Source organism: Belonocnema kinseyi, chromosome 6 (genome assembly GCF_010883055.1).
Source record: "Belonocnema kinseyi isolate 2016_QV_RU_SX_M_011 chromosome 6, B_treatae_v1, whole genome shotgun sequence".
Taxonomy (NCBI): domain Eukaryota; kingdom Metazoa; phylum Arthropoda; class Insecta; order Hymenoptera; family Cynipidae; genus Belonocnema; species Belonocnema kinseyi.
In genome coordinates, this window is record NC_046662.1 from 15,961,569 (window position 1) to 15,973,377 (window position 11,809).

Here is an 11,809-nt window from a genome sequence, read left to right on the forward strand (position 1 = left end):
CAAAAAATTTAGAATTTTTTAAAGAATTTTGAAAGACTTCTAAAGAATAAAAAATGTTTTTAAGAATCTTATGAAAATTGAAAATGATTTTTCACTTTGAAAAATTCTGGAAGATTTTAAGGACTTTTTTTAATTTGCAGGATTTTCAAAAATTGTAGGAACATTTCGATTAATTTTAAAATATATTTAGAAGTTCTGAAAAAATGTTAACACAATTCGTTAAAATTACTTGAAATAATTTCAAGTGTTTAATTAATTTTTAATATTTTCAAAACTTCTACATATCTCTTAAAATTACTTAAATTTCGCCTACAAATAATAAATATTCAATTTTTATTTATACATCCAAATTGTAAAGAAATGTTCTAAAATTTGCAGGATTTTCTGAAAATTTCCAAACAAATTTAAAACAACTTCTAGATTTCTCAAGATTTTGAAATAAAATTTTGAAGCTTTCCAAGGATGTTTAAACTATTTAAAAATAAAATAATTGAATTTCTAATTTAAGAAGTGTTCAGTAAATAATTTTCAATTTTTCAATATTGTCTGTTTATAGCTTAAAATCCCTTAAAATTATATAATGACCGTTCCTTTAAAGTCAGTAATTATAAATTCAATATTCAAACCTAAACAAAAAAAATTAAACTTGGGACGTTACAATTTTATTGTTTTATTTAACCAAATTTAATTTGAAAGTCAATTTGTTGAATTTTGGTATCATAAATAACACCTGAACAACTATTATTCTTAGAAAAAATTCGAATAAGCTGAAAAGATATATTCAAAATTAATTAAAAATTTGAAATGATTTCAAATAAATTAACGAATTGTCTACGTGTACCGAAAAAATCCGGCTATTCCTACGAATATTTCGGTGCAAATAGCCCACGGCCTAATTTAAAAGAAAATTGAGATTTTGGCAGATTTCGAACAAAAAATTTAGAAGCTTTTTAAGTCTTTTAACAGGCTTCAGAAGAATAATACAATTTTTTAAGATTCCTGGGAAAATTAAATATGATTTTTTATTTTTAAAAATTATTTTAAATTCGAATAATTTTAAAAGATATTTAGAAGCTGAGAAAAACTTTTAATAATATTTTTTTATGTAATTTTTTGCTAGAAAATTAAAATTTGCATAATTCATTAATTTGCTTATAGTTTCATGATTTCAGTTGAAATTGCATCTCTTTATTTGAAAATTATTTTGTTTTTAAATATAAAATTTAACTATTTTGTTAAAAATTGGTTATTTGGCTTTAAATTAATTTTTTAAACTGAAATTGTAACTTTTCCATTTTTTGTTGAAATTTAATCTTTTTTTAGTTGAAAATTCATATATTTTTTTTAAAATTCAACTATTATTTGAAACTACTATTTGAAAGGCTGAAAGTTTACTTTTTTTATTGAAAGTGAATTTTATCGGGTTTAAAAGTCAACTGTTTTCTGAAACATTTCTCACTTTGACTTGAAAATTCGACGATTTGGTTAAAAATTCATCTTTTTAAGCAGGAATTGCAAGTATTTGTTTAAAAATTAAACAATTTATTTGAAAAATTTTATTATTTTGAGGAAAAGTCAAGTATATTTTTAAAATGTCATCTTCTTTTGGTTGAAAATTTAAGTTTCGTTTAAAACTCGTCTATTTGGACAAAAAATGTCTTCTTTTTTGTTTGTTGAAAATTGAACTTTCTTCTTCAAAATTCAATTATTAAGTTGAAAATACAAGTGGTTTTGGTTAAAGATGAATGTTTTTGTTTGCAAATGTTTTTTTTCTGATAAAAAAAACTCTTCTTTGTAGTTAGAAAAAGCAATTATATGTTTAAAAATTCGACTATTTTCTTGAAAATTTAATTATTTTGTTGAAAAGTAAACTTCTCTTATCGAAAATTCAAATTTTTTGTTAAATATTCGTCTATTTGGACATAAAATTCATCCCTTCGGATTAAAAATTCTGTTGAAATTATCAATTATAATTGTTTGGTCCAACCTCGGATATTCATCTGTCTATTATCAGTCAGTTGATTTTAGATCGCGTTACGTCAAACATCTTTTGTGTTTTGCATTAATAAATTACTTTTGTTCATCCTATAATCTGCGTCTATTTCATATACGCGTGTTAAATAATCTTTGCTAAAAGGTTATGGGCCCAGAACGCACTGGAAAAATAGATATTTTTGTTGAGATCAAGACTCGAGTTATTTTTCTTTTTTGAGGTTGACTTCGGTTTCGACAGGGTTCGTAAGTAGATCGTCAGGATGAACGCGACCGGTTTAAGATTTGAAGTGCTCGGTCAGGACAATTACGACACTTGGAAACTTCAAATGCGTGCAATTCTCATCAAGAACGATGCGTGGGGTTAGGTGAGTGGCAGAATTGTTAAACCCGAGGTTGTACAAGGCAATGCAGCATCTCAACAAGAAGCAGATAGATGGGAAAAAGCTGATCTGAAAGCGCAATCGGACATTGTACTTGCAATCAGTCCAACTGAAATTAAACAAATAAAAAGTTGTACATCCGCGCGAGAAATTTGGACCAAGTTGGAGAACATCTATCAATCTAAGGGTCCAGCGCGGAAAGTTGCGCTCTTAAATCACTTGATGTCCTTGAAAATGCGAGATGGTGACGATGCACAAGAACATTCTAGGGATTTTTTCGATACGGTAGATAAGTTGGCAGAATTAGAAGTTGAAATCAATAAGGATTTATTGGCTGTCTTGCTTCTGCGTAGCTTGCCGGAAAACTTTGAGAATTTTCGGTGCGCGATATCGTCACGTGACGAATTGCCGTCTCTTGAAACGCTTCGAATCAAAATTTCGGAAGAATTCGATGCTCGAAAAGAAACAAGTCGAAATTCAGTACAGAATGCGATGGCTGTTGGAAAATTTAGAAACAGAAACAAAACCAGCATAGTAAAGGAGATAAAGATGAAAATGTGAAAGGGGATTCGAAAATGAAGTGTTTTAAGTGCGGTGAAATAGGACATAGGGCGAAAAACTGCAAGAATGCGAACAAGCTAACAGGACATTCCGCGAAGGGTGCTGAAAATGTGAGTCTGTTTGCGTCACTGGACACGTCAGAAGTCAATAGCATGAATTGTGATGCTTGGTGTTTTGACAGTGGGTGCACATCCCATATGTGCAAGGATGTCAATTTGTTCACGGAAATCGATCAAGAGTATAATCGAGGAAAGTTAGGTCTTGCTAGTAGCAGTGCATCTGCTGAAATATTGGGAAAAGGCACTGTAAAAACCGTGAAGAAAGTGAATGGTGAGAGAAAAGTGATAACGTTGAGTGACACTTTGTACGTTCCAGACCTGCACACGAATCTCGTTTCAATTGGGAAAATTACTGATAAGGGACATAATGTCCTGTTCAGTAAAACCAAGGCCGAGGTCATTAATCGCGACGGGAACGTATTACTCACTGCCAATCGTGAAAACGATTTGTATTTTCTCCGAGATTTAACTGGTCCCGAGTGCAAAAACATTTTTGAAGCAGATGTCGCAGAGAGGATTCCGAAGAAAAATTCTCTAGAAGACTGGCACATTCGGATGGGGCACCTGAATGTTCAATCTCTTCGTCAGGCCATTAGGACGGGCTCCATTACAGGAATCGACGTCAAGGGCATCAATGAAGATTTTGAATGCAGTGTTTGTCTCCAGGGGAAGATGTGTCGCGCTCCTTTTCCAAAGGCATCCGAAAGATTGACAGAAGTGAGAGAACTCATTCACTCTGACGTTTGCGGTTCGATGCGTGTTGTTTCACATGCAAAGAAGTGTTATTTTGTCACTTTCATTAATGATTCGTCCAGATGGTGTGAGGTAAAATTTATCAGCCACAAGAATCAGGTAATGAATGAATTTGACATTTTCAGAGCTTTGGTGAACACGCAGCAAGACAGGAAGGTAAAATGTTTGCAGTCGAATAACTGAAAGGAGTATGATAATAAAAGTTTCGACGGATTACTCCTAAAGCACGAAATATCACGACGGTTGACTGTACCTTACAATCCAGAGCAAAACGGCGATGCTGAGAGGCGAAATAGAACGTTGATGGAAATGGCAAGGTGCTTACTGATACAATTAGGATTGCCACCAACGTTCTGGGCAACAGATCATTCATCTTATTCGCAACAGATCACCAACGAGTAAGCTAAATGGAAGAACTTCATACGAAGTTTGGTTTGGAAAACCTCCAAATGTGGCCGACTTAAAACGATTTGGGAGTGAAGTCTACGTTCTTGATAGATCTCCAGGTAAAGGAAAAATCGAGCCAAAATCAAGAAAAGGAATCTTTGTGGGATATAGCTTGGAATCGAAAGGATACAGGATTTGGGTTCCAGAAGAAAGAAGAGTCGAAATATCAAGAGACGTGAGTTTCCTGGATAAAATTCCTGTTCGTTCGATCGAGCACTATGAAGATTTCCGCCCAGAAGAGAACGATACTCGAAAGTCGTTAAATTCACCGAAAAATGTCAACGAAATTGAGGGGAACGAAGCATTCATCGAGATTGATCTTGGTAATGAACAAGATTGTGTAGAAGACGAGGTAGGCCCCGCTTGGTGCGCACAGGACTTCCTGGATGACCGAGAAAGATCTATGGGATGACGTGCAGTGCAAACGAGGTCGAGACCGATTTCGCTTTCCTAACTGAGATTCCTGTTACTCAAGCAATGGATAGCCGAGAATCAGACGAATGGATGGCGGCCATGGCGGATGAAGTGAATTTGATTCTCATGAAGGACACGTGGAGTCTGGTGAACATATCTAAGGCCTCGAAGGTAATTGGCAGTCGTTTTGTATTACGAAATAAATATGGTATGAACGGTATCCTGGAAAAGAGAGAAGCCAGGATCGTGGCAAAGGGCTATTCTCAACAGTATGGTAAGGATTTCCATGAGACTTACGCACCAGTTGCAAGATTGAGCTCTATACGAACGACAATTGCTTTTTCAGTGAAAACCGGTTTGCATATTCAACAGTACGATGTGGCAACTGCATATCTCAATGGCGAATTGGATGAGCAAGTTTTCATGGAAGTACCAGATTGGATGGAGAATGTTCTAAAATACATAATCAACGAAAAACAGAACCAGGATCAATAGTTCAACAAAGCCAAGACCATGTTGAACGAGTTGGTTCAAGGCAATAAAGTCTGTCTTATGAGAAAAGCCTTGTACGGTCTCAAACAGGCTGGTCGCGCCTGGTACAGACGATTTGACAGGGAATTGCGGACTTTAGGTGCGAATCCAACGAGAGCGGATCCTCGTGTTTATATAAGGCACGGGAAGGAAGATTTGGTGATTATCGTCATTTATGTCCACGAAATTCTGGTGATGTCTAAAGATCAGAAAGAAATTTCACGATTCGGACGTGAATTATCGGATCTTTTCGAAATAAAGGACATTGGGGATCTCAAACGTTGTTTGGGAATGGACCTTGTCAGAAACGACGAGGGAATTTTTATCAACCAGAAGACGTACATTACAGACATTCTTAAATGATTCGGGATGGAACAGTGCAACCCTGTATCAACCCCTTTAGATGTTGGTGCGAAGCTTGTCAGAGGTGGCGCTTGGTTCGAGTCAGAAGGCGAGAAACCTCCTTATCGGGAATTAGTCAGATGTTTGCTGTACCTGTCAGTGGCAACACGCCCGGACATCGCTCACACAGTCAGTATGTTAAGTCAATTCAATGACTGTTTCAACAAGACTCACTGGAATGCAGCGAAGAGGATACTTCGGTACTTAAAGGGCACAGATGATTACGGGATCTTCTACAGACGTGATGACAGTCCTCTGGTGGGCTATGTGGACGCGGATTGGGGAGGCTCTATTGACGATAGGCGCTCCTTTACAGACTACGCTTTCTCTATGAGCGGTGGAGTAGTTGCTTGGGATTCAAAGAAGCAACGTACAGTGGCCTTGTCAACAACGGAGGCCGAATATATGGCGATGAGCGAAGCGACCAAGGAAGAAATTTATCTCAGACGTTTTCTATTGGAGCTTGGAGAGTTTGATAACAAGCCAATGAAGTTATTAGTTGACAACTACAGTGCACAAAAGCTAGCTAACAATCCAGTATACCATGCACGAACCAAACATATCGACATACGTCATCATTTTGTTCGTGAGATTGTGGAGTCGGGTGAGATAGTTTTGGAGCACGTCGCATCTAAAGACATGCCTGCCGACGTCTTAACCAAGGCCTTAACGAAACCACAACACGAACAGTGTGTTCGTCTCCTGGGACTATCGAAGATACCAATTTGAAATATAGATGTTGTCTGAAGGGGAAGTGTTGAAATTATCAATTATAATTGTTTGGTCCAACCTCGGATGTTCATCTGTCTATTATCAGTCAGTTGATTTTAGATCGCGTTACGTCAAACATCTTTTGTATTTTGCATTAATAAATTATTTTTGTTCTTCCTGTAATCTGCGACTATTTCATATACGCGTGTTAACTAATCTTTGCTAAAAAATTCATCTTTTTTGTTGAAAATTCAACCGTCTTCTACGAAATGGAATTACTAAGTGGAAAATGAAACTGTCTTCTTAAAAATTCAATTATTTAGTTAAAAATACAACTGGTTTTGGTGAAAGTTTAATCTTTTTTGTTCGACAATTTAAATTTTTTGTTAAACATTCGTCTATTTGGGCATAAAATTCATCCCTTCAGATTAAAAATTCATCTTTTTTGTTGGAAATTCAAGCATCTTCTACAAAATTCAATTATAAAGTGAAAAATGAAATTGTTTTATAAAAATTAAAGTATTTAGTTAAACATACGACTGGGTTTGGTGAAAATTTAATCTTTTTTGTTCGAAAATTCAACAATACGGATTGAAAATTAATCTTTTTGGGTAGAAAAGTAATATTTTTTGTGTATGAAGAAATAAATAAAAAATTTTGATCTGAAATTCATTTCATCAATAAAAAATTCTACGTTTAAAATGTGACAAGATTAAAATGCTGGTCTTTGAATAGTAATGGTCAGGGAAAAGTCACGTAATTTTGAAAATTAATTTTTCTATCCACCCTGTTTTTGTATTTAAAAATCGGTTTCCAAAATTAGAATGATGTAAAATTTTCGTTTAAGGATCTTCTTTAATGAAATAAAAACATGATTTTTATTAATAGGTGCCGGCTTATTGGTCTGGGGAGCAAACAGGTGTTGTTTCTTCTCAACCTCCTCCATTTTTAAAAGGAATGAGACACCATAGCCGAATACCTACCATGCGAGGTATGGATCCAATGAGAGGCAGAGATGATAGAGAACCAACTCCCGAAGAAGATGCCTTTACAATGGGTAATTAAATCATTTCTTTATTCAACTTTCTAATTTTATTTGAAATTTTGAAAATAAAAAAATATAAATAAATAAATAATCTCTTCCTTTACAGATGCAGCCAAACGAAGGCAATTGCCTGCATGGATTCGAGAAGGCTTAGAAAAAATGGAAAGGGAAAAACAAAAGGCAGTCGAGCGAGAAAGACAGGATGAATTGAGGAAGCAAGAACTCGAGGCTCGCAAGCAAGCCGAAAACGAGGCTCGTGCGGTTCTAAATCCGAGCAAGAGCAAATTCGTAAGGGATTGCACACTTTTATTTTATTTTTTTATTTCCTTTTTTCTTTTTGATCACTAAAAATTCCTTATTTGAAGAGTTTTTCCTAAATGTCTCCTAATTTGCATTAAATTTCTATAAATAAACTATAAATTCACTGTTCACGAAGTTTGTAGGTTTCTTTTTAAAAATAAAAAATTGATTTCTATAGTTTCAACCACAATTTAATTTTTACAAAGTTTTAGAAGAAAAAACTATTTTTAGTTTTAGTTCTTCATTTTTGAGTGTACAATTTTTATGTAAATAACTTCAAAATGCAGTTTTGAAGACTTAAACAATTACAAATTAAAAACATTTGAATTTGAAAATTTTAGATAAAAAAGTTTTAAGTTTATCAATTGTATATCTAAATTAATAATTGATTTTTAAAACTAAACCTTAGTTCGAGTGTTAAAAATTGAACAGTAATTAATTTCATAAGACGAATCTGAATCTTTTTAAAATTAAGCATTTACAAGTTTAAAAATAATTTAAAACCTTAAAGTTTTTATAAAAAACAACAGTTTTTAATATCTAGCTTGTCTTATTAAAAAAAAAAATTAATTTGAAAATGGAAGTACTGGATTTTGATGTATAAATAACCAGTTAACAATTATAATTTTAAACGTTTTAATATTAACATTATTAAATTTTAGAGGATTTTTGTATAAAATAAGTTTGAATTTCACGATTATGAAAAAAAGGGAAGGAAGTTTGATATATATATATATATATTTTTTTTTTTTTTAATTGGAAGAGGAAATTTTTTGTTTTTTACATTTGTATTGAATTGGAACAGAGACATTTTATATTTTAAAGATTTTTATCGAGTTGGAAAGAAGAAAATTTTGGTTATCAATATTTTCTGAATTGGAAGAAGGGTAAGTTTTTCTTTTTAACATTTTTATTGAGTAGGGAGGACATTTTGGTTTTCGATTTGTTCTAAATTGAACCTTTTATTTGCAATCTTTTTTCTGAATTAAAAGTATGTTATTTTATTTAAAAAAAATTTATTTAGTTTATTTATTTTATTTAAAAAAAATTTATTTAGTTGGAAAGTATGAAATTTTGCTTAATAATTGTTCTTCGGAATTAGAATAAACTTTTTTATTTGTAACATTTTTATTAGGTGTACAAATTTATATTTTGTAAAAATTAAAAGCGTTTAATTAAAAAAAGTTAGAATAAAAATGTTCTAAGTTTATCAACTGTAAATATAAATTATTTAATGATTTAAACAATTTTTCAAATATATTGTTTTAGTTTAAAATTTTTCCTTTTTAACATATTCAAATTAATAATTTTTATTTAAAGAAAATAGGATTGTTTTAATACTTAGCAATTTTTGACTGATTATTGAAAGTGAATTATTTGAAACAGAGAAAGTCGTTAAAATTTCAGCGCTAAATTTATCTCTGAACGTTAGAATTTTGATTGTTCTTGTTTTTATTTGTAACTTGAATTGCTGAATTTGTATGACAAAATAAAAATTGAAAAATTATTTATTGGTAACATATTTGTGTAAGTTTAGGAGAGGTTTCGAAGTTTTGAAAAGATTCAAACTTAATTTAATATTTTGTAAGATTTCCAGAAAAAAAATTTAACAAAATATGCATTTTATAGATTTTGAAATAAATTTTTTCAAGATTTTTGAAAGGTTTTTAAGATAATAATAATTTTTTCTTAAGATTCCTGTGAAAATTGAAAATTAATTTTTTATTTTCATTAATTAATGTTAACAGAATATTTAAAAAGATTTTAAAATAAAAACAAAATTTGATGAATACCGATTGAACATTTATTAATTCGTACATTTGGAGTAAGAATAGTAGGTTTTATTAAGATTCCTAGGAAAAATGATTTTTTAATTTGCAAAATTAATTTTAAGAGAATATTTTGAAAGATTTCAACAGATTTTTAATTTTTCAGGATTTATTACAAGTTTTAGGAAACGTTTTTAAGGAATTTTAAGACTTTTTAATTATTTGAAAGGTTTTAAGAGAATAAATAATTTTTATTTAGATTGCTGGGGAATTTTTTCGCGAGCGTGTTTAATTTTTTTTTAAATATCAATATGAAATAAAATGAAATTGTTACTTTATCTTAAAAATAGCTTTCTATTACTGTATTTAACTATTTTGTTGAAAATTTTTTTAAATTTAATTTTTTTGACCTGAAAATTTAACTATTCTATTTTTTGTTTAAAATTGATCGTTTTTAGTTGAAAATTTAAGTATCTCGTTGAAATTACATGTATTTTGTTGGAAACTTACCAGTTTCTTTGCAATATTTTCTCTCTTATTGACAGAAAAATGAACTACTGAATTTTTTCAGATTCCTTTTTTAAATGAACATTTAATTGATAGGTTAAATGTTAGAATCTTTTGATAAAAATTATTTTTATTTAAAGTTCATCATGTTAAATGAAAATTTATTTATTTGATGGAAAACTGAGATCTTTTGTTGAAAATAAATTTTTTCACTTGAACTATTTTGTTGAAAATCAGTTTTTTTGTTTTTGAAAATTAAATTTCATCAACTGAAAATGTATAATAAATATTAATTGTTGTAACTAAAATCTAGCTATATAATTTTTCGTTGACATTTTATCATCTGTAGTTAAAAATTCATGTATTTGTTGGCATTTCGTCTTTTTTGGTGGAAATTAATCTTCTCGATTGAAAATCCAAGTTTTGGTTGAAAATTCATCCTTTTGGTTAAAAATTAACTATTCCAGTTGAAGATTTAACATTTCATTTAAAAATTCATCTTTTTGGTTTAAAATTCCACTATTGTATTTTCGATTTAAAATAAATCTTTTTCAGTTCAAAATCCATCTATTTGGTTGAAAATTTGGCCTTTTTAGTTGAACATTTGTCTTTTTTTTATGTAAAAATTCAACTCTTGCTTAAAATTCATGGATCTTGTTGATAAATCGTCCTTTTTAGGTAAAAAATTAATCTTGTTATTTGAAAATGTCTCTTTTTCGTTAAAAATTCAAATATTCTAGTTAAATATTCATAATTCTATTTAAAAGTTGATCTTTTTTGTTGAAAAATCCCCTATTCTAGTTGAAGATTCATCATTTTAGTGGAAAATTTATCATTTTGTTCAACAATGTACCTACGCTTTTAAACATTGTTTTGGTTTCTATTAATTTTATTTTGTTTTTATTGAAAATTTAACTGTATTAGTTAAAGATTTCTAATTTTAGTTGAAAAATCATAATTTTTTAATTTAAAATTAAACTATTTTGTTAAAAATTAGTTGTTTTTTTTTTGTTGAAAATTAATTTGGTCTAATCTGAAAATTTAACTATTCCATTTTTACCGAAAATGGATGTTTGAAATCAAAATGTAACTATTTTTTCTCATTTTATTTGAAAATTCATCACTGATTGAACATCGAACAATTTTCTTGAAAAATCGTTTTTGTTTTGTTGAAATTCAATTTTGTTATTGAAAATTGTATTATTTTTAGTGCAAAATTCAACTATTTCGTTAAAAATGCATGTGTTTTGTTGAAAAATCGTATTTTTGGTAGAAAATTTATCTGCCGGTTTGAAAATTTATATTTTTGATTTAAAATTGAACTATCGTAACTGAGAATTTAACTATTTCATTTTAGTTTGAAAACTGCTATTTTTTTCGTTAAAAATTCAACTATTTAGTTGAAAATTGATCTTTTTTTAGTCGAAATTTAACTATTTAGTACCGGAATTAATTTATCTAATTATGCACTACATTTTAAGTATAAGAAGATAAAATACTATGAAAAATTATACCTGGAAAAAAACTTGAGATTCCTAAAAAAAATCTGGAATTGACTGGGAATTTTCTTTCTAGAATTTGAGTAGACAGCCTGTTTTATTTAAAAGAATATTTAAAAATAGTTCGAAACATAATTTTGATGTGTAAATAACAACTGAACAATTATTAATTTGTAAAGACTTTAAAATAAAATAATTAAACGTTTACTTTAAAAAATGTTCAGTTAAAAAAATCGTCATTTTTTAATTTTTAATGTTTCTAAATTAAAATTGCTTAAGATGATATAATAATCTTGAAAATAATAATCTTGAAAAGGGGGAGGGTCGGTAAGGCCGGTTTTTGGCCCAATTTATTTTTGGACCAAAAAATCTGAAAAAATCATGGTAGTATCTTGTAAGTATCCCGAGTCGATTGCACGCTAAACGGACTACCCTC

General features: G+C 30.1%; 1 protein-coding gene across 2 annotated transcripts in view; it reads left to right on the forward strand.

Annotated features, from left to right (window-relative positions):
- Positions 1-11,809, forward strand: part of LOC117174489 (arginine/serine-rich protein PNISR) — a 47,836-nt gene that overhangs the window by 11,320 nt on the left and 24,707 nt on the right. For both annotated transcript variants that reach the window (XM_033363647.1, XM_033363648.1), the window contains 2 exons: positions 7,142-7,310; positions 7,405-7,586. In XM_033363647.1, the coding sequence (XP_033219538.1) occupies positions 7,142-7,310; positions 7,405-7,586 (351 nt within the window). The remainder of the gene's footprint in view (positions 1-7,141; positions 7,311-7,404; positions 7,587-11,809) is intronic.